The following is a 24,046-nucleotide window of genomic DNA, read 5'->3' as shown; positions in this document are numbered from 1 at the left end:
TCTGCATTTGTTTGCCTTGGTCATAGCATGCTTAAGAGACAATCTTGTGAATTATTAACATTAGTTACCATTCGTTATATTCCGGAACCTTTCTCATGAATTAGTTTCAATTCCACAATTGGCTTTCGTTTTAAAATTTTCAGTGATCGCAATGGCTAATACACTGATTTTCCATGGAAATCATAGCTTTTGCTATGTCGCTCCATCTTGAACTGTGATCTATCTGCTGCCATTTCCGCCATTTAATCAAGAGCTACGTATCTGATATTGCAAAGGCCGGTGTTGAGCAAGACTAGAATCGTTCGAGTCACGCACATCAACAGCACAGAAAGAATGTTGATGCAGAAGAAACTCAACTTTATGTTGGTGTTGAAGTATCTGAAGCGCTGCTAACGCGTCTAGTAAAATCTAGTCCGTTCTTACCGTTGGGAAAACAACGCTTAGAAAATGGATTGCACTGGCCATTAATTCAGAAACGACGACTGCGACTGAGAAACACTGTTTTGCTGGCATTTGTCTTTATTTTCTCAAGTCTATGACTCGAAGCCGACGCCATCGACATAGTGAAGTTGGGAGATGCCATGATCCAGGAGTACAATTGGTGGTCACGACGGCTCCACTTTAGTTTTAGGGAGCAATCCATATACGCATACTACGGTAACTAGTCATTTCATCCACGAGAAATGGGACTTGAAGTTACACGGTTGAAAATCGCGGCAAAGTTCTTCTTCCTCTTCTTCTGCTGTTCTTCCATGAGGATGAGCTTCATTAGGATAGCTAGTTCGTTACTACAATAAAAGTATCTAAAACATGAATATAAGATATAAAAGTATAGACTGTCTAAATGGTAAAATGTTAGCGACTTCGAATCCACCCACGAATTTGAGCATTCAAATCAGGGCCAAGTTGCCAATCTTAGAAGGCCTAGTCAATTCACTCAATTCTCCCATAGACTACAGTCTGAACCAGTATCGCTTTGACGCCTCAAGAAAAAAATGTATCGCGGCTTCCCATAATTCTCTCTCTCCCCAACTGAATGCGTTCAAGCGGGTTAGGGACGGTGAGCTCGACAGTCTCCTTCGACGCTGTTCTTCGCAGCTCCGTTTGCCTCCGCAGAGATGCTTCTTCCATTCAGCCGAAAATCCTGGGAGATGTTAGGATCTTTCCCACCGAGTGTGAAAAGGAGATAATCTTCATGAATCCGAACTGACTGACTGGAACATACTAAAGAAAGCTGACTTCCGCTCACATTGCACATCAACACCATTCGGATCAGTTTAGAGCAATATTCAGATTTTTACTTTACCTGATCTTCGGCAGCATAAACAGGGAGTGTATCCGGAACACTTTAAGTAGGAAGAGTACTCTGAAGAAGGTAACAGCTATTAGATCTAATGGTTGCATTGAGACAACGTTACGATATATTGCGACGCTTGATGCGTTTTGCTATTATGTCTAAAATTGGTAGCGCAGATTCCTCAACGCCAACATCAACTTGAGGTTGTTCTAAGCTATGGTCTGTTCTATTATATGGGAGCAGTACGTGGTAAGTGCTGGTCAAAAGGAAGTATAGGTCCCAGGACGAAACGTGGATTGGTATTCACGATGCAGCATAAAACCTGGAAACGTCTGCTGAACCAACACCAACAGTTCCACTACCAAACCCTATCTCCAACTCCCCGTGGCGACCGCTGGGAGTTTTTTCTTAACGAAAACCTGCAGACGGAGAAGGATGAAGCCGAGTCTTCCGCGCCAAGAAACGAGACAAATTTTACGAACTAGAGCCTCGGGCTGGGTGGAGTTTAGAACGACGAATCGGGAGATGAAAACGGAATAACGATTTGCGCATTTTCTCGTCGAACGTGCGTTCCCTACACAGACCAAATGCTGCAGCAACTAGCCGATACCCTATTCCAATATAAGGCTAATGTAACGGCGTTACGAGAGACCCGGTGAGCAGGGACTGGTTTCCTGGAGAAGAGCCACTACACCATATAATATGGTGGCTATCCAGATAACTTGTGCCCCGCATAGGTTTCTTACTAGGACAAAAAATGAAGCTGACATTATCGGTTTTGAAAACATAAGCGAAAGGCTGTACACTCTGCGCTTGCAAGGCAAATTTAGAAATATAAGACTCATAAACGTTCATCCCCCTACAGAGGAGACTGCAGAGTCGGAGAAGGATATCTTCTGCGAGGCAGTTGAGCGGACCCTCGAAACCTGTCCCAAGTATGATATCAAAATCATACTTGGAGATTTCAACAGTCAAGTAGGGACGGAGCCCTTATTCAGGCGATACGTCGGCTCCTATAGCTTACATAGGGATACCAATGATAACGGATTGCGCATTATACAGTTAGCAGTATCACACGAAATTGATGTTGGAAGTACCTGGTTTGCACAGAAAGCGGTTCGTGGGACTCTCCGGACGGGATCACTTTCAACCAAATTGACAACGTGCTGATTGAACGTCGCCACCTCTCAGCCTTGATGAATATCAAAACGTACAGGCGGGCCAATATAAACTCGGACCACTATCTCGTTGGCATGGTACTCCGAGCTAGAATTACGACACCACCTACAATCCCTCCTGACAATCAGGTGAGAGTGAATACTGAAGCCTTCCACAACATAGCCCTCTGCAACACCTATAAGTGAGAAATGATTGCCACAATAACCGCAGTCAACAGAGGTCCTGGAGATGAAGCATCAACAAATGATCTTCACAACCACCTGAACAACGTTATCATTGATACGGCCAAAAAGATACTTGGCCCCAACCCAAAAAAGGTCGGAACGGCTGGTTTGACGATGAATGTAAGCTTGTAACGGAACGGAAAAATGCTGCATACCGAGTAATGTTGCATTCTCAAAGAATGCGGGCACGCGCAGAGACTTATCACGAACTCCGTTGAGCGGAGAAGCGACTTCACAGACGGTAAAAGGAAGCCAGGGAGAACCAACAGATCTGTGAACTCGAAAAGGTAGGGAGTAACAGCACCAGGCGCGGAAGTTTTACCAACAAGTCAGCAGGATGAAGCCTTATAAACCTCGACGCTCATCCTGCCCAGACAAAGACGGAAATCTGATTTTCGACAGAATGGACATATTGCAGCGATAGGTTGAGTACTTTGACGAACTACTGAATAACCAGAACATCGGCGAGCTGGAGGTCCCGCCAACTGAAGACGACGGACAAATACTGCCACCACCCTGTATAGGAGAAACAGTCCATGCTATTCATCGGCTTAAAAATCATAAGTCGACAGGAGCCGTTGGAATTACAGCCGAATTAGTTAAATATGGAGGCGACCAGTTACTTCAAGTGGTTCATCAACTGTGCTCAAGGTATAGGACAGTGAATCAATGCCTGAAGATTGGCAACGAGGCATTATCTGTGTCACACATAAAAAGGGAGCAATTATAGAGGTATCACGTTGCTGAGTACCATCTGTAAGATATTCTCCTCTATCTTGCTAGGCCGGATAGCCCCATACGCCCAGAACGTCATTGGCCCATACCAAAGAGGCTACACTCCAGGCAAATCAGCAACAGATCAGATTTTCTCTCCGCGGCAAACGATGGAAAAACTGGAGGGATATGGACAACAGTTGTACCATCTATTCATCGACTTCAATCTGCCTATGATAGCATAGCCAGGGTAAAACTGTACACGGCCATGAGAGAATTCAGTCTCCTGACGAACTTGATAAGACTGACTAGGCTGACCCTGACCAATGTGCGAGGCCAGATAAAAGCAGCAGGATCACTCTCAAGACCATTCGACATCAACAACGGTATACGACAAAGGGATGCCCTATCATGCGTCCTCTTTAACCTGGCCCTCGAGAAAGTGATCCGTGATGCTCACGTAAATGCAAGACAAACTGCCTTCATTCAGATCGAGCAGGCGGCGCGAGATCTTGGGCTGCACATCAATGAAGGCAAGACAAAGTATATGGTCCCGACGTCAGCACCGACAACATCAAACCGCACTGGTCAGACAGGAAGAATAACGATAGGAGAATACAACTTTGAGACCATTTATAATTTCTCCTATCTAGGGTCAAAAATCACAACCGATAACAGCTACGATGATGGAATCCGCGCACGGTTGTTGACAGCCAACAGAGCCTATTTCAGCTTATAGAAACTATTCTTCTCGAAACGTCTCACCATAGGGTCAAAGCTCTTAGTGTACACGACTATGATCTTGCCAGTCCTCATGCATTCCTCAGAGATTTGGGTTCTTAGCAAGAAGAATTGCGAACTCTTGGCCGCGTTCGAGAGAAGAATCCTCCAAAGAATTTTTGGTCCCCTACATGAGGATGGACGATTCCGTAGCCTACATAACGATGAAATCTATAAGCGATACCATGACCGTCCGGTTGTGGATAAAATCCGGCGCACTAGATTACGGTGGGCGGGTCACTTAATCCGTAGGGATGAGGATGATCCCACCCGGAAAGTCTATAAGGGCAATATCTATGGTAGAAAAAGAGGACTAGGCAGACCCTGCCTAAGATGGAGCGATGGCGTAGGCCAGAACGCCAGACAGCTTTTAGGGATATCGAATTGGTGCACCTCGGCGCAAAACCGGGATGTCTGGAGTTTCTTATTAAGCAGGCCTAGACTGGATATCGGTTATTGCGCCGTTGATGATGATGATGATTATGCCAAACCTCAGGGGATGCTCTTTGATGCTATAAAGCTATAGCACAGTTTTGGCAAGGAGGAAGGATGGTAGGGATTGGAGTGAGGAGGGGGTTGCGCGTGCCTTAACGTTTGTATGATGTAGTCAGACAGGTAGGCATTCGTATAGTTCGAGATAAGAAGAGTTCGTGATATTTCACGGTGTGACAAGCACTCGGCCTTAGAGTATGGGGATGGGAGCGGCTAATTAGTCGGGTGTTGGGAGTGCCTCTTGCCAATCGTCAGGCATTGATTCGCTGTCCCACACTTTGAACACAAGTAGATGAACCACTTGGTGTAAGTGGTCGCCTCCATATTTAAGCAATTCAGCTGTAATTCTATTGATGGTGCAACTGTTGTCCATATTCCACCAGTTTTTCCATCGCTTGCCGCAAAGAGAAAATCTGATCTGTTACTGATTCGCCTGGAGTGAAGCCTCTTTGGTATGGGCCAATGATGTTCTGGGTGTATGGAGCTATCCGGCCTAGCAAGATAGCGGAGAATATCTTATAGATGGTACTCAGCAACGTGATACCTCTATAATTGCTGCACTGTGTGATATCTCCCTTTTTATGTATGAGACAGATAATGCCTCGTTGCCAATCGACAGGCATTGACTCGCTGTCCCATACCTTCAGCACAAGTTGATGAACCACTTGGTGTAACTGGTCGCCTCTATATATAACCAAATCGGCTGTAATTCCATCGGCGCCTGGTGACTTATGGTTTCCAAGTCGATGAATTGCACGGACTATTTCTTCAATGCTTGGTGATAGCAGCATTTGTCCGTCGTCTTCAGTTGACGGGACCTCCAACTCGCCGATGTTTTGGCTGTTGAGCAGTTCATCAAAATACTCAATCCACCGCTCCAATATGCCAATTCTGTTGGAAATCAGATTTCCCTCTTTATCTCGGCAGAATGAGCATCGAGATGTTTAAGGCTTCATCCTGCTGGCTTGTTGGTAAAACTTCCGCGGCTGGTGCGGTTTCTCCTTGTACTTTTCTACTTAACAGACTTGTTGGCGAGGTGGCGGCGTTCAATCAGTACGCGGTCAATTTAGTTGAAGATGGTTCCATCTGGAGAGGCCCACGTATGTTTGTGGACCGCTTTCCGCGCAAACCAGATATCACCGAATAACCATTTCGTCGATTCTGCAAACTGCTATCATTGGTATTCCTATGTAAGCTATGGGAGCCGACGTATCGCCTGAATACGGGCTTCGTCCCTACTTGACTGTTGAAATCTCCAAGTATGATTTTGATATCATACTTGGGACAGGTTTCAAAGGTCCGCTCAACTGCCTCGTAGAAGGTATCCTTCTCCGACGGGGCGTGAACGTTTATGTGGCTTATATTTTTAAACTTGCATCACAAACGCAGAGCGCACGGCCTTTCACTTATATTTTCAAAGCCTATAACAGCAGGTTTCTGCCTCTGCCGTCCGCTTGTGAACCTCGCAGGTGGGAAACCGTTGAATAATCGATTTACGAGGATAGTGCGATACCCCTCCCCACTAGACTAAACTATCCCTTGATAAGGTATAACACGTCAACCATACCTACGCTAACGGCTCGCTGAAATGCGTTTCGGTTCCCATCACAAGTTACCGAGTTGTCCGCATTCCTCCTCTGCTATTCTGCATCAAGTGCTCTTGGGGCATCTCGCAAGTCGGCCATCTTGCGACTGGAGGCTCCACTGAAAGGCGTAGTCAGGAACGAAATGTTCATCCCTCGTTAATGTGTGACGTATCCACTACCATTTCCGCCGTTTGATCACATCGCTCATGGGAGGCTGGCCTGTGTGGCGACCCTGCCTCAGATAGATCGTTGGAATAAACCAGGACCCCAGACGGCGGTTAGGAATATCAAATTGGTGGACTTCGACGCGAAGTCGCGATATCTTTTACTAAGGTAGACCTAGTACTGATACTGATCGTTGGGGCGATGATGATGATCCCTTGCCTTGGACATTTTTGTTTCTTATCAGTAACAGAAAATAGACAATCAGCAGTAATATATCTTCTAAGCCGCAGACATGCGCAGATGGTAGATGGCTTACTCACACCAAATCACAAAACTCATCAAAATAGCACCTGAACTGAATAACAATGGACACATGGCAGAAGGACCTAGAGAATTACTGACTCCGAGAATTTAGCTACGGATTGAGCCTTTCCATTCTTCTTTTTCTTTCCTTTTCTCATCAAGCATTTTCCTGTATTTAATTTCTCACGGACATTATCGGTTAATTGCAAGCTGATAAGGCTTCATTCCAACTATCCACATGGGAAGATCTAAATAATAAATGAAACCAAAATTAGTTTGTCTGCAGAGAATTACATTTAAGACCGATGAGACGATCATGGAATGGAATTTGATTTAAATTACATCCATCTATGTTCACAAAGACCCTTTGTTTTCATCATGGGACCGATGGGGGCGTTGGAGGCTCTGTTCCAATTCCTAATCCAGATCCACCTCCTACTGCAGATCCACCTCCAACTGCAGATTCACTTCCTGTTCCAGATCCTCCTTCCATTGTAGGTGCATCTCCAATTCCTGCTTCAGGAATGTCAGGAATTCCAGGAACCGTATCAGGCTTAACAGTCGTAGTTTGAGGATAGGGTGCTGTTCCTGGAACACAAGCCTTTTTGTCGTTATTAAAATATTCTCCTCGAGGACATTTTAGCTGAACTTGAACTCCATCGGCCAAGCAATTGTAGTAATATAATGGATTCGATTCAACGGCCCATAATTGACCATGTTCGCATGGTTTACCATCGACATTGATTTGCACTAAAGAAACTACTAAAGCGACGGTGATCACTAAAATCGAACGAATACAGAAAAACGATTATCAGACTGTGTTTTCCAGGGCACAAAATATTCAAAGATGTTGACTTACATAATCCTCTAGCCGCCATGATGCTACGTCCGAAATGAAACTTTCACTGACTCTTGGGGTCCGTTTATTCGTTATTTATACTCACCTTCTGCACACCCCTGCATGTGATCCATCCAGGCGATAATACCCTCTGTCAATTTGCAATTCCTTCTATCTTAAAAGAAATTCATTTGCTATAATCGTAATTTTTAGTATAGAAATTATAGCAACATTCTGTTTGATAGAACTGGAATTATGAAAAGACATTTTCCTTAGAAAATAGATAAGATTATCTAGAATTGGAGATTTTACCATCGTCGTGGCTCTGCTAGTGACACTATCAATCTTGCCGAGAAGTAATGTATTGGCATATTAGGAATTTAATTCAGATTTATCATTGACAAGAAGAACAGAGGTATGAGGTTTATCAAAATGGTGGGGGACTACTAACACAAACAAATGAAAGCCGTAATTTTTTAGTTTTTCAAAAAGATAAAGATCTATTTAAATTGATTGATCACGTCTCGTGTTTTACTGGGAAAAAGCTGGGAAGACACAGGCATATCTATTGAAGATAAGGGTCGAAGAACTCTTGGTAGAGCAAGTAAGTAAGCAAAGCAATGCAGACTTAACCCGAGTCCTTGGCATCATGCAGTACCTAATGGGAAACTGGCGACTAAACAAAGCTTTCTCCGTTTCCAACATAAACTCTTTTCTCTCAACCCGTCAGGCCTGTCATTTGTGCACACCTTAAATGTGCGGGGAGCCCACGACGTCGTCAGTAGCTCTCTGCCGACGTCGATGGGGTGATGTGACCCTAGCTCTGTGAAGGTGGAAGTTTCGACGTGTGCCAGTTCCTTCTGGACCCAGGTCGGGTAATGTGCATTGAACAGGTGTTAGTAGACTGCGTTGCCACGATCGAGTGCTAATTCGGTCGTGAATTCCGGGATCAGCTAAGCGTAGGTCAGGTCCCAGAAAACTGGGGCAGGGGCAATGTTCCCACGGGTACACCCGCTCCTAACTGTTGTGGTCCGCGCCCTTGCACACAATGTGCTGACAAAATTCCCATGAAAAAAAAGACAAAAAAAAAAGTAAAAAAAAAATGACAAAACAGCAGGGAAGAGCGAAGATCTGACTGCGTTTGAACGCAGCACAAAAATGCGTCGCTCATTGCATTGCCTAATAAAGGAGACAGCGAGGACTAAAACATCGGACGGTACCCTGGGACACCTAATTAAGGACGAGGCATTGCAAAGTGAAGCTAGGGACGGCAACTAAAATATCCCCAAAGTTCCTGTTCCAAAGAAAAGGCTGGACAAAATCAATAAATCTGAGCAGGTGGATTCAGACACCAACCGAGCGTAAACGCAGTCAATTGTCCTTACTAGAGCCGAAACGAAAGGCTTATCAGGAAATGGACCACAGTGGTGAAACGCATGCAGTCAACAACGTAATTCTTGAAGAATATCAGAAAAGGCGTGAAAAATCGGCTGATGGAACTGGAAGAACTACTGGATCGCATTTCGTTCTACAGGCAAACATGGAGAGTAGCAGAAGACACACGGAAAACAAAAACATTCATGCTTCCGGCTGACAACACTGTAAGCACTACAAGGATCGCAGACAGTCCACAGCAAAGCAAACTGGGGGGAAAGTGGAAAGAGAAAGGAGCCTCTTAAGGGAACTCTATCCAGATAGTCTCCAGACCCCAAAAAAAGAAGGCAAAGAAGGGCAAAAGGAAACAACATGCAGTCAGAAAATCATCTGCCCAAAACCAAGAAAGTTACGAATGGTCAATCACTAACGGAATGGTAAATCACTAGCAGAAAAGACCTCCACTTGGACACCACCTCGCTGTGGTGGGGGCGCTCACTACTACACTAATGGGGTCCAAAAACACATGAACACGGAAGCAATGAATTGTATCTCTACAAATGGTAAGAAGTCACAGAGTTTGAATTCACCCGCGGCTGAGAAAAATTAGATTGCGCTCAAGGTACGGATTCTGGCGGTTTCACCAAATTCATGCTTCCCACGGACAAATCTGTGAAAGCCAGATTTCCATTTCAGTGGAAAATCTGCACCCAGTGTCTACGGCGCGGTCAGCCAGAAAGGAGAGTACTACAACTCCCTTAATGAGGGATACTGGAAACCTGACTATGTCTTACCTAACATTATTACCTAACATTTCCAAAAAAAAAAAAAACGGGAGAGGAAAGCTCAGCAAAACGAAACTTCAGTCGCAAAGGAGAAGGGATTACAGTCTTGCCTGTCAGAAACTCCTCTTCGACTTCTCCCAGGAATGTGGAATGTGTACCCAACTGGTCTAATTCCTGTATGTGGAACCAGCTCGGACACAGTGGACCTGGGAAGGCATCCAGAAAACGACAACGGATAGCACTGCGAAGCTTCTTGAGGTCATGGATATTGCTACATCACAAAGTGCGGCGACAGAAGGACAAACTGGTAATCCCGGTGAGATTCACACTGGACGCAGCCGACTTTTCAGTTAATGGTGGCTACATATGTTTACAAAATTAAAAGGTTTGTCAAGTTAACCTGCATCAAGCCGAGCCTCTTCCTATCCACTGGCAGCAAAGCTGACAAAATTGCAGTGTAGCGGTGCTAATTACTTAGAGACACTTATCTGGAATTATAATTGTTCATTACCTTTCTTTTCTACCGAAGTGATCGACTCCTCCAAAGTTAACTGACTGCTACAGGGTTAAGTAGAACACTCACTCGATATAACAACCGGTATCCGGCGCAAAACCGGTATCCGGCCTAGGCCTGCCTTAATAAGGAACTCCAGACATCCCGGTTTTGCGCCGAGATCCACCAATTCGATATCCCTAAAAGCTGTCTGGCGTCCTGACCTACGCCATCGCTTCATCTCAGGCAGGTTCTGCCTCGTCTTCTTTTTCTACCATAGATACTGCCATTATAGACTTTCCGGGCTGGATCATCCTCATCCATACGGATTAAGTAACCCACCCACCGTAACCTCATTCACACGGATTAAGTGACCCGCCGAGCGTAACCTATTGAGCCGGATTTTATTCACAACGAGACGATCGTGGTATCGCTCATAGATTTTGTCATTATGTTATGTAGGCTCCGGAATCATCCATCCTCATGTAGGGGGCCAAAACTTCTTCGGAGGAAGGAGGACTCTTCTCTCGGCTAAGAGTTCGCAGTTTTTCTGCTAAGAACCCAAGTCTGCGTGGAATACATGAGGACTGGCAAGATCATTGTCTTGTACAGTAAGAGCTTTGACCCTATGGTGGGATCTTTCGAGTGAAATAGGTTTTGTAAGTTGAAATAGGCTCTGTTGGCTGCCAAGAACCGTGCACCGATTTCATCGTCGTAGCTGTTATTAGTTGTGATTTTCGACCCTAGATAGGAGAAATTATCAACGGTCTCAAAGTTGTAGTCTATCTTTTTTTCTTCCCGTTTGACCAGTGCGAGTCGATGTGGTTCATGCTTTGGTTTTTTTGGTTTTTTGCCTTCATAAATGTGCAGCCCGAAATCTCGCCCCATCTGTTCGAGCTGGATGAAGATAGACTGTAAATCTCGGGTTGTTCATCCCATAATATGAATATCGCCAATCAATATCGTAGGTCAGTAGTTGGGTGGACTTGAAGATAATGGAGCCTCTCGCATTTACGTCAGCATCACGAACCACTTTCCCCAGGGCCGGGTTAACTAGGACGCATGATAGGGTATCCCCTTGTCTTAGACCGTTGTTGATGTTGTTGGTCTTGAGAGTGATCCTGCTGCTTTTCTCTGGCCTCGCATAGTGGCCAGGGTTTGCCTAGTAAGTTTTATTAATTTCGTCGGGATACCGAATTCTCTCATGGCCGTGTACAGTTTAAACCTGGTTATGCTGTCATAGGCGGCTTTAAAGTCGATGATGTCCATATTCCAAAAGTTTTTCCATCGCTTGCTGCAGAGAAGAATGAAGCCTCTTTGGTGTGGACCAATGATGTTCTGAGTGTATGGAGCTATCCGACCTAGCAAAATAGCGGAGAATATCTTATAGATTGTACTCAGCAAGTGATATCTCTACAATTGCTGCAGTACATGACATCTTCCTTTTTATGTATGAGACAAATAATGCTTTTTTGCCAGTCGTCAGGCATTGATTCGCTGTCAGTAGATGAATCACTTTGGGTAGTTGACCGCCTCCATATTTAACCAATTCGGTTGTAATTCCATGGGTTTCTGGCGACTTATGGTTTTCAAGCCGGTGGACTGCACGGACTGTTTTTCGGCTTTTCATCACGGGGCAGTATCAGTTACAAACTGCGGCCTTTATTGGTACTTATTATCTTTCTTCGAAGTTCCACTTTCCTTAACGTGAACGCCGGCGCACTTTCCACATCCTCCCTCTATGCGGTAAATCACGGACAGTTAAAAACTGTGTGTCCCAATCCTCCTGATTCAAACCACATCTCGGGCAATATGGAGAGTCGTCACGCCAAAAGCGGTAAAGTTATCTCTGCCCTTTCTTTTCTCTTGAGGAAGTGAAAACCTTCAAAAGACACTGTCTCGACACGCGAAAATGTAGGATTTATACCCACTAAAACCACTCTCGGCTTCCCCATGCTCCGTGGTATCACCATCAAGTATTTTATCACAAGGCAGGGTCAGATTCCTCTAGCTTTGTCACCTTTGTTCTCTACGTGGCATTTTTAACCCCACTTTTCTCGTCTCCTCTTTGGTTCGCAGTTTGTCCTGAAAAAATGTGATCATGTGTCAATCCTTCAGCATTTTCTGGTACCAGTACATATCATGGAGTCTGCTCTAGGTTTTTCATTTCTACCACAAACCCTTAACAGTAGAAAAATACGTGCTCTGGCTCCTCTGGGACTCCATAGCAGTTTCGACAACCGAATAAGGCATCCAGTTTTATAGGTACTAGCGATATCCTCCGTACCTCGTGAGAAACTGGGTAAGACTATAATTAATCTCAACGATCCCCAGGAAAAAGGCACAATCACTGTCAATGGCAGCGACTTGGCCTAGAACTGAGCCGTTTAAGTATTTCGAGTCAATTCTATTAGCCAATGGAGAATTGCATTGGGAAATTGCTTGACGCAGAAGCGTAACCTGGATGAAGTGGTTTTCCACATGCAACTGGTATTCTTTGTGATTAACGGATCAACGAACGTCTCAAATTGAAAATTTAGCCGTCCACCCTAGCGTCCTTTATGGTTCTGAATGTTGGCCGACTATAAAAGACAATTAACGGCGTCTTGCGAAAAAGGAGACGAAAATGTTGCGTTGCATTTACGCGTGACACGTTTTGATCACATCCGAAATGAGGATATCTGCGATCGATTGTGGAAAAATTGCGAGAGAGGCGTCTTCGATGGTATGGTCAGGTAATTCGCGCTAACGAGAATTCACTGGCGAAGATTGGTCCGACCATCGAAGCCAATGTAAACAACTAAAAGACCGACCGAAACAACGGTCGCTTGGCACACTAAATGGGGATTTCAAAGCATCGCGATTGCACCCGGGTTAGGCTTTTTATAAAACAAATTGGTGAAACCGATCATGACGAATCGACCCCACTTGTGAACGGGACAAAAGCTGATGAGAAAGAAGAAGAGAAATCTCTCCGTTACGTCTTTCCAACTGCTCCTTGATGGGCTGTGCCTCCACCTTTTGTCTTCTATTTACAGATCACTTTCCCATCCGTCTGCGATAGCGATAAAGCAGAGAAAGATTTCTCATTGCACATGTTCGTTATCTTATCTGCCAAGATGCCAATCCACATGACTCTCGACATGACGAATGGTTTATCATCTAAGACAGTCCTAAAGGCAGAGCACACCCTAATGGCTGTTCTTCTGTAGACTGCAATGCCTTTCGCCAAACTAGGGTTTCATAGAGTAAGATTGAACTCGCCACACTGGCTGTAAGCAACTTAGGAGTATACCATGTCCCTCTTAGGTTTAGCAGGGTTGTTGCAAATATTGCTTATAACTGAGCTTCGCGTACGAGTGATGGTAAATATTTGACGGTTGGTTTGGAATTGAAAATATAATTCATCTTTCTACAGCAGCACTCTGGTGGCTATCACACTCGAACGTGGGGTTATTGGTAATATTTAAAAATAGGGAAGTGCAATGCATCTGAACCACTCTGTAACGACCGCCCTCCACGGGCTTAAGCCTGCCTTCAAACAGTGGTTTTGAAAAGATTCCCTTTTGCTTCGCTGGATGGCCAATTTGAAGTTTTTGCCGGTTTCCTTACAGGCATCCGGTTTTTGCCCTCGATCGATTATGCCTACCGCCCGCTGAGCTGTTCATCTGGCTCGGTGACAAGTCGATCGGTGGCTGCCCAATTCATTATTCCCCCAGTAGCTAGGTCTTCTACTGAGAAATGGGCATCTTCTAGGCATAGATGCGCCTCATGCTTTGGCGAAGCCGTGAAGGTACTTGCATATTAGCCAGGCTTAGTTACATCTCCATGAACATTTAGTCATCGACCATCCTGACGTTGCTTTAGATTTTGGCTTTGGATGTGCGTATCTCATACCCTGTGGCTCCCTCCGTAGTTCGAAAGTGATTGTCTGGCGGTCGCTCTACGTAAAGTACTTGCTAACTTGACAACGAAAAGCTGACCTCAATTGAAGCATACCACCCTTTGCGTTAGGTGTTTAAATCAGTTTCGTTGGTTAGTATAGTCAATGACACCTATTGGAAAAGGAACAAACGTTTTGAATAAACTTCGCCTCCTTGCGTTTGTCCCCTTGCTTTCCTTCTTGAGGGCCCAAAGATGTGAGACTTGGTGAGTTACCTTCACCGAAATGGACACTTCTATAGATTTGAAATTCGATGGAAAAGTGGGAACTGTGCCGGTGAGTTTAAAGGAGTCCCCATATATTGGACAAGAGTGTGCACACTTTTTTTCAACGAATACAGTCATGTAGGATATAAAGTGAAAGGTTGCCGCTAGTACGCTCCAGAGCTGGCCTCAGGTTCCATCTTCGATGCACAACTGAGAAAATTTTAATAAGTGACTGTCAGTATCAGGCTCAAGCTTATTACGAAATGTAGAAAGACTAAATAAACAATAATTGGAAACTCGTTCGTTTTGCTTTATATAGTGGCGAAATCGTTCCTATTTGCAGGAGCCTCTGTTTCTTCACTAACATATTTGTGGAGTTCCTTTTTCAGAGCGCATGCTTTGCTATGCTTCTTGTACATTTTCATGCTAATCAGTGTCCAGAGTGTCGGGTTCACCGCCGGTCGGACCCAACAACAAAGCTCTCAGCTCATTACCTTGATCCCTCCGCATTCAACTTTCCATAATTAGCCAGGCCTTGTAACGTCCTTTTGGGGCATGACCGACAGCTTCATCCGCACCGGAGACAAAGATATTCCCGGTGGTGGCTCAGTGCTCGTCAAAATTAAGGAATAGGTGGGTGTAATATGGAAAATTCTTTCACTATTGAACGACAGTTGGATCGCGGAGATTGTCCCTATTAAATTTGGGACCCAACGCCCATTCCACAAACCAATCTCAACGTCTCAGATAACCAAAGGTCGTACCCGTGTCTTCACTCCCTATCCGAAGCGTTGCCTTTTAATCGCCCACAACAAACACCAGCACTATGAGATGAGGGAGGCCGTTATTAAAAAGATAAACAATAGAGGACCTAGAATAGAGCCCTGAGGAACACCTGAGGCGAGATGAGGTACCATTAAAAGGTACCCTGCAGGATCGGCTAGTTAAATTGTGGGTAACCATGTGGTAATTGATGGCAGAGGGAGAAATGGGAATAAGTCCATTGGCACTAGGTCAAATATTGGTTCAAGTTTATTAATGGCGGATTCTACTAGGGAAGGAATAAGTGGAGCGACTTAGAACAGTTTATATCTAGAAAAGGAATTGAAGAAGCATCGAGAGTGGAGGTAAACACAGAAGAGTAATAAGAACAAAGTACATAAGTTAGGAGTCCTGCAACTTGGGTGATAGTAAAATAGTGGTTCGAAATCTAAAGGACTCTTGAAACAGACATGAGCAAATTGAGTTCAGCACCCCAATGTACAGTGAATACAAGACTGTCGCAAACAAATGATGGAAGATATTGAACCAAAGCTTCCAACGCCAGAAAAGAGTAAATGCTCCTAAGAGGCAACATCGTGGCAGTACGATATTTGAAACTTAATCGCAAATGAGGTCCTAGAAAATGGAATCAAAAACAAGCAATTTTGAGGCGAAAGAAACAAGTCAGATCAAAGAACTCCCGCCTACTCGCGATTACCACTAATATCATGGATGATTCTATTGCATTTAGATTGTTTGGAAGGTCAAAGTATATTTGGTGGCAGGACACAGGGCAAAAGGAGACTGAACTATTAGAACCGGTAACTTGATCCTTAAAAAGCGCTGTTATGTGAAGTCAATCTTGGGCTGCTGTATGACCAAATAAATTGTTGGTAGCTGGCAAAGGCAAGATCGGGTGGTTCCTTTATAGAATTCGAGAGTGTCTTCAAGTATCTTCAGGTATCTGCATTATATTTGGAGTTCTATAAGGACGATGTGACGCAAATAACTAACAAGAAACTAAGAAGAAGATCCCAAAAGCATACTCTACAATGATAGAGGATTTGATCAGACCCTTGCTTTGTAATAAAGATGTAAAAGGCAAAGAGCAAGTGAGCTTTCATCAATTAAGCTGCAGCCACTGTGAGGCTATACATGTCCTCATGGGTCAGTTACACAGTCAAGAGCTTGATGTAGACGTGAGAATTATTACCAAGCTATACAGAGAGGCGGAGTGAGTCGAGGGTGCCCAATTCGGACCACTGAGGGACACCTAGTTGAAGAAATAACTTCAACGCCTGGGAATGAATTTGTAAGAACCAAACAATACTAAGGTTCACGTCCATAGTTGCTAGGCTCCACCATGCGCAAGAAGGGTGGAATATGAGTGATTGTTGTTTCCATTCGTGTTAGATGGAAGCTTACGATTTCCTGTTATCATTGCAGAAGAGTTTCACCCATGATGTAACGAGTTGGTAAATAGATATTGCAAGAAACGTGTTCCTCGCTGAACATTGTGCTTGTTTATATCGGAAGTACCTTTAATTTTCGCAAGGCTTGTGTATTGATGAGGCAAATCAGCTGATGAATTATTAAACCCTGACGGTGACAATCACACTGTTGAGTGTAATGGAGTGCAGGAGTATGGTATATCCAGGAACAATAAGGTCGTTTCGAACCAAGCAGTTGAATTCAACTCTGCTTGTACGTACAAATGTTCAGTGACATTGTGTCTCTAGGGACGACGAGAGAAAAGGGAAGAAGCTCCGCCAGACGATCCTTAAGAAGGAAATTAGCTTCAGGATAACACAGCAGCATCTGGGCTGGATGGTGTATCTTACATTCTTTTAATACTAACCTTCAGGAATCATTGGAATAAACATCTATTGCTCCTGCTGGCAAAAATGCTAAATTACCTGGTGTATTATTCGCGTGCTGCTTCCATGACGACCAGGATTCAAACCGGGAACAACGAGAACGAGAGGCTAACGCGCCACTCACTCAACTATCGTGCCGTCAGTTCGATGTACCCACGTATATTCTCCAAATTATCTAGGACTATTTGGCGGACAGTCAGCTCCTCTATAATACTGATGTAGGCGCATTTGAATATTTGTTAATTGGTAGAGTTCCTCAAGGATCGTTACTGGGTCCATCATTCGAAAATGTGATTTACGACAAAACTCTCATGCCAAGTTTCACTCATCTGCGAGGTCAATGACGTCGACATTGTAGCAGTAGACAAATCTATTATTGATACAGTTTGATTCCTAATATTCAGTTTATGATTATACCCCACAAAAAAAGCCCATTATTATCAGCTTGAACTATTCTTGAAAAGACCCTTACGAGTAAAGACGGTAAATTATCAAATGCTTGACTCCCAAGGAGTATGGACTGTCAACACAAGCGATATTCAAGAAATACACACAGATAGAGAGGCAGACAAAGATGCAGGCAGACAAAGGTGGACGAGTAGGCAGAAAGATATTGAATTAATTGGTTGTTTTACTTAAAACTAACCCAAATCTTCTCTTCAAATCATGAACTATCGCCACCGGGTTTCGAACCCGGGGCCACGAAATCGCGTGGCTAACGCTCAACCGCCTTGTCTGCCATACCGTTCAAAAGTTAAGAAAAGCAAAAATTAAGCTAAGAAAGTAATTTATCGGCCATGATACTAGACTCATTTAAGGGGAGAGACAAAAGGAAATAAAGATCTGAAATTAGTAATAATAAGTTTAATAGCGAGTTTTACAATGAACAATCTGTCATTTTAAGGTTAGAACCATCATTATTAAGGATTGCTATAAGTCACGTTTCATGCGGAGGGGTGGGACGCTGCGTTGCGGGAGTCGGCACCGCTGATCCCGATCCTGATCCTGATTCAGATCCGGTTGATGGAGTTGGTAGTGCAGTAGAAGGAGTGAGTGGCCCGGGGGGTTTAGTTGCTGATCCAGATTCAGCTCCAGAACCACTTGGTGGAGTAGGTGGTGCATTGGGAGGAGTAGGTGGCCCTCCGTTGGTTGAATTTGAGGATTCAGGAGGTTTATCTACTGAACCAGATTCTGATCCGGAGTCATTTGGTGAAGTAGGTGATGGATCCGTTTCCGGTGAGCCCGCAGTTTTGTTTGCAGATTCAGTTTCTGATCCAGAGCTGACTGGTGCAGTAGGTGGTACAATAGGAGCAGTAGGTGGGCCGTCTTCAGGTAAACTGGTGGAGTTGGTAGATTCAGGGGAACCGGCGGAATTAGTTTCATTCCCGGAAGGTTTTGTAGGTTGAGTAGTAACAGTTCCAGAAGCATTTGCCGGGTTTCCTGTAACACATGCCCCGGCCACGTTATTAAAATATTGTCCTGGAGGACATTTCAGTTGAACTTGAACCCCGTCGACTAAGCAGTTGTAATAATAAATGGGATTTCCCTCGTTCGCCCACTTATCCCCCCCTTTACATTCTTTCGCCGCAACAGCATTTTGAACTGAGCAAACTTCGAAAGCAACAAAGATAACTAAAAGCAAAAGTAAGATATTTAGGAAATAAGTTATTTAAATAAATGCTTTATTAAGCAAAATAGGAACGATTGGCTTACTCAATATTTTACCAACCATGATATTGCTTTCGAACTAAAACTTTCACTGACTTTGGGATCTCGTGAGTGCAATATTTATACTGGTCCCTCGCACCCATAACCGCTTTCCAATCAGGTGATAAAACTCATTGCCACCTCTCAATTCCCTCTTTATTATCTTAAAGGCTCCCCTTTTGATGTTATTGTGATAGACTTCCAATCAAGAAAATTTCATTTCGTATGAAAAGAGATAAGACTTTTACAAATGGATACAAATTCTGCTACAACACTTGCCAATCCGACAAAGGAATTATATTTTGGAATTGTTCTGTTTCTTGGCCCTTGGTTTTTAGAATAGTTTACCTCCAGCCTTTTTGGTGCAACGAGAGGGTTCTTCAGCTGGATATTTCGCAGACATGGAGGGTACTTTTTGGAAATGGATCTTTAAGGCAAGCGATCCTTCCTGCTTCAAATAGAGGGTTCTTAATGGTGGCGAAAAGAGTTCTCAAGAACCATCCATGACCTCGAGCACATTTACAGAATGGTGTACTGTTGCGAGGAAGTGTGAGGGCGTCTAGGGAAGCCGTAAGGATTTTTTTTTTGGGTGGTGATGGAAATCTTAAAAAGACGCTACTGCGCCCGGTTGTGGCAGTGTGTGGGATTCTCACCCCACTTCTGCGCCCACACTCTCGCGGGACCACCGCGAAGTATTGCTTCACGGGGATTGCTCTGGTTTACACCAGCGCAAGTAAGTCACGTGCCCGTAGCGCTTTTTGAGCTCGTTCCAGTTCCTTCAGTTTCTCCTGTATCGCAGTTACTGTTCCGCTTATCACACTCCAGTTTGCTGCGGACCTCAGCATCTCCTCCACGAAATTATGGGGTCCGATAACTGAGGGCATCCTTTAACCTCCTTCTTTCATTCGCAAATTTCGGACAGTCCGAAGCGATGCACTGGATAACAACCAACCAGAATCGCCTCCGCCCTGTCTTCCGCCAGGTCCAATTCCACTATTTGGAGCCATGCTTCAATAGCATGAGTGGTTTCACTTGCATACAGTTCCACGTCCTGGTGGTCTTTCGCAACTACCGCCACTGCTAAGTCGTCTGCAAAAACAATCCATGTTGCCTTCCTTGGCACGCGAACGCCGAGCACTCCGTCATACATTACGTTCCATAGCAGAGGCCCCAGTACGGAGCCTTGGGGAACACCCGCTGTCACAAACTATTCCTTGAATCCATCGTCCGTCTCGTACCAAAGAAGTCTCTCCGAAAGGTAACTCTCGATTATCCGCGCTAAGTAACCAGAAACAACGAGTTTAGCCAGGATGCCCTTAATCCAACCCCAGTTGGCTGAGTTAAAGGCATTCCTGACATCCAGTGTTACTACCGCGCAGAACTTATCAGCGGCCGATACCTCCCGGGCCAGATTCGCGAATGTTGCAATGGCATCAACCGTGGGCCGCGCTCTACGAAACCCATACTGCCGCTCCGATAGCCCACCCGCTAGCTCGACGAACGGAAGCAGCCTGTTGTATATCACCCTCTCCAATATCTTTCCGATAGTATCTGACAGCCAGATAGGCTATTTAGATTTAGATGAATACCAAGTAAGTAGATAGCAATAGATATTTTCTGCTAGATCCTTCAAACGGCGAGAACTCCCGTCTGGGACTTTTCATGTTTGCATCCATTCTCTCCAAAAACCTTTCGTCGAAACTTTTTCGAGTGCCACCTAACTCTTGAGTCTATGTGTTAGCCCTCCATGACCTTGTTCGATAGAAAGGGTCTGCGTGTTTCGCTACGGTAATTAAGCAACCATATGAGGTACAAATGGAGACTCTCGATTAGTATTTTTTGAAATAGGTATTACTTCTGTGGTTAGTTGTAAAGGAAACGAGAGGCAGATAAGTGGGGTTTAACACTAAGCGCAAAACCCTATCATTGACCTAGGAAGATGTCATCTACTATTCATTCTAGCAACGTGGTGAACCTATATTAGAAGAGCGTAGACTACCACAGGAAGTTTTTGAATATTCATGAGAAATAGAGTCCCTTACAGACCAGGCATAAAGCCTTTGCATGATAAGGCGAAGTCCAGTTATTCGCAAAAGTACTAACATAATAATAGGACTTTGCGCTTATTAAATAAGGTTAATAGCTCAAAGAGCTAGGCAAACCAGGATGTCATAAAGTTGGAAAAATAACTCAGTACATCATCCGGGGCCCGCCCGTTTTAGGCTACAACTGAGGTAAATGCCACTCTTACTAACCGTAATTACTATTAAGCCGGGAAGCCCATACTCTACTGAGATAGTGACTTACGACCTCGGGATTACTTTTGATGGCACGTTGCTTGAACATACTATGGCCAGGACGGTTTTAGTGACCGTTATGGAAGGCCTATGGCTTTGACCGCTTCTTTATTGGCATATTGTATTGCTATAATGTAAACTAAGCTTCCACTGCTAATCACATTGATACTTGGGGATCCGGAGTAGATTTACTAGCAGTCTCCTGGGCATATACAATAAAGCGGAAAACTCGACCCAAAAGAGTTCGACATCGTTCTCAGCCTCCTCTTGTGTAATAATATGAATCTTTTCACTGGGGGAGGAGCTTTGTCATTCAAAGTTAAACATCCTCTGTTCTTGTAATCCGGTTGTAGGTGAGCAGTGGGACATTTACCTTTTCTACAGGCCGACTGATATTTTCAACAGCTTGCCAGAAGTTCCACTACTTGAAGATGAAATGCCTAATGGTGATAAAATGCAGGTATTGTCTGCTCCTCAAAAAGAGGTGAATTAATCGCAATCTTTGATGCGTTCCAGGCTTCCTTTAGCAGTTATCATTGCAACGGCAAGAACCATACAAACACCCTTTCACTTGTCGCACTTCTATGGAATCTTAGCAATTATCAAAAACTTCAGATTCCTAGAATTTACTTATAAATGGAAACAGCAGATCTGTGGAGACATCAGACAGGAGCAACGATCAACAGCCTTGTGGGGGGACCGTCAAACCCAATCGCTTTACTCCGTTTGAGTGGATTCATGGCAGAGATGATTTCTCTTCTTTCTGGATGCTCAGTTCGTGTCCGCATGCTACTGTGACTAGCCATTTCATCCGCAGTTCTGAAATAATTTATCATAGCATATTTGCGCAGGCTTCCGCTCCCTTGAGCAGCTCAACAATAAATTCCCTTTTGTCATATTGCCCACAACGTTAAACTTTCTGGGATTTTACATGGTCAATAAAGCCTTGAATCTCCTCTTATTATCGATCCGCCTCCATGATTCGGCAATCAGCTTGATCTTATGACGTCGATTAGCATAGCACTCGAAAAAAAAGCATTTCGAATGGCACCCCAATGTTCATCAATAATGTCGAGCAGGTTACCGAAGGTACCTGCCGTCCGATCAGCAACATAGCTCTTCCAGTGATGAGTGTAAGCTGAATTCATTATATAACTGGTCAATGTTGAACTTGAGTAGTCGCAACCCTCTAACCCTGCGAAAACCCTTTCTAGGCCGTGCCAGAGCCTCTCTCTGGTTACGTACATCCATAAAACAACTCCTAAATTTACTGCTGATTAGATAGTGGTCAATATGATTGCTAGTGCGGTATCGGCCAGTTGAAACTCAACTGATTCTATGGCAAGCTCTACGCTCGAACCTATCAATGGCTAGGCTACAAAAATGCATGAAGTAACACCATCATCGATACAGTAGCCAAAACCGTCTTTCTCCATCACTTGCCCAGGGAAGTGTTTTTAGAGTCCCTTTTGTTTTCTGGTCATTTATCAGGAACACTTTGCCACCCTTAGGAAGCTTTTTGTAAATTGAGTTTAATTGCGGATAGAATTAACCTTTCTGCACTATACCAAAAATCTCCGTTAGTGCAGAGGACTGTATAACTGTGATGCTCCTTACCCTAAACAGAAAGCGGTTCCCAGGTCAGGAAAGCGGGCCTTATGGTAGCCATCAGTAACAATCCGACATTAGATTTGAGTCTGCTATCACTTGGCTTTCCAGAGTGGAAAAGCATAGTGCGACAAGAGGAACCTGTTCTCGTTGTTATAATTGCCAAAGGACTTCGGCGTCAGATCAGTTCTTAAACCAGGTGCGGTTCATGTTTTGATAGTATTAAAGTTTGATAAATGTCAAGTTGCTAGCCCACATATTTCATGCCTTTTGTTCGCCTCTTACCGCAACCAGGGCATCGTATATTCTCAAACCCCTGTTCTAAAATTGGAGTAAAGAATTCACTCAAAATATTCGCTACTTAGCGTCAACTAGAAAGGGAAGCGATTGGTGACGAGTAATCTGGCTGAGGAAAACTTCTGAAAGGTGACATTGCAATCGAGGTAGTCAATCTGAACGCTAGGGTTGGCTATGATTAGACCTCACTTGGAAATATGGTTGGAAAATATGGCCTTGGGGGCTGTAATGCAATGGTCAAGGTTTTTGGCTTTCTGAAGCTCGCATCGCTCATCATTGCGCATACTCCGAGCACAGAGTCTGCCACAAGGTCAGTTCGATTTAGACTAGCCAGTAACGTACATCTAATCATATGTACTACATTCCAATATAGATCATCAGTTCATGGTTTCCTGCTTTCCCGGTTACGTATGTGTCTGGTAGCAGGAGCATAGGCGCTTGATCGCATATATTCAACACCGTCTGCTTTCGAATCTTACAATCGAATCAAATCCTTTCGACAGGGAGAGCATCACCTTCATGACTGGACGACGAAAATTGTATTTACTCTTCCGTGAGTCAGGTTATCGTTTACGTCCTGGAGGTCACCATAAAATCTGGCTGATTGCTGAAACTTAGAAATGAATTGGTGTCCTTAAAGAAACGAAGCCCCTTAGCGCTGCCACGAATTGGAGCGGCTGACAGAGCTGAGGAAGTGGAGTGTAGCGTGTGCCGTGACAAAAGGCGCTTTTTCATTGCTTGCGTTGGTCAAGGAAGCATAAACAATAATTTCGTTACTGCATAATCACATCACTTGAAAACACGCAGATATTTGTAAAACCTTGGATGGTCAACGAAGTTAATGGTAGATTTATCATCCACTTCGACGAGCAGAATAAGGAGGATGAAGTAACACTTGACTACGGCTCTCATTTGTATAACATCAGGTGAAGTTCTACCCTCTGCATATGAAATGGCTGCCTCAAATATCTTCTGCATCTGGAGCTTCTGATAGCTCGCTTTGATAATCAAAACTACTTATGATAGCACAAAATTTCACAGGCTACATAAAGGCAAAATTTCAGAGGTACTTGTAGTCAAACGTGAGGTCCGCCAGAATGTATCCGATAATTGATATTA

The 24,046-nt window shown here is 44.2% G+C and overlaps 2 protein-coding genes across 2 annotated transcripts; both read right to left on the bottom strand.

Moving 5' to 3' along the window:
• Positions 1-7,015: 7,015 nt before the first annotated feature.
• On the bottom strand, positions 7,016-7,737 carry LOC119658269. The gene is made up of 2 exons (XM_038065560.1): positions 7,600-7,737; positions 7,016-7,520 (listed from the first exon to the last, which is right to left on the bottom strand). Exons 1-2 carry the CDS (start codon positions 7,616-7,618, stop codon positions 7,117-7,119), a joined length of 423 nt encoding a protein of 140 aa, XP_037921488.1. The 5' UTR covers positions 7,619-7,737; the 3' UTR covers positions 7,016-7,116.
• Positions 7,738-17,862: 10,125 nt separating this feature from the next.
• LOC119658268 (leucine-rich repeat extensin-like protein 5) lies at positions 17,863-18,838 on the bottom strand. Its single transcript, XM_038065559.1, has 2 exons — positions 18,732-18,838; positions 17,863-18,650 (listed from the first exon to the last, which is right to left on the bottom strand). The coding sequence occupies exons 1-2, from the start codon at positions 18,748-18,750 to the stop codon at positions 17,956-17,958; spliced, it is 714 nt and encodes a 237-aa protein (XP_037921487.1). The 5' UTR covers positions 18,751-18,838; the 3' UTR covers positions 17,863-17,955.
• Between the last annotated feature and the right edge of the window lie 5,208 nt (positions 18,839-24,046).

The sequence above is a fragment of the Hermetia illucens genome, chromosome 5 (assembly GCF_905115235.1).
Source record: "Hermetia illucens chromosome 5, iHerIll2.2.curated.20191125, whole genome shotgun sequence".
In the NCBI taxonomy this organism is placed as follows: domain Eukaryota; kingdom Metazoa; phylum Arthropoda; class Insecta; order Diptera; family Stratiomyidae; genus Hermetia; species Hermetia illucens.
The sequence above is the reverse complement of the archived record's forward strand: the minus strand, read 5'-3'. Positions and strand labels throughout refer to the sequence as shown.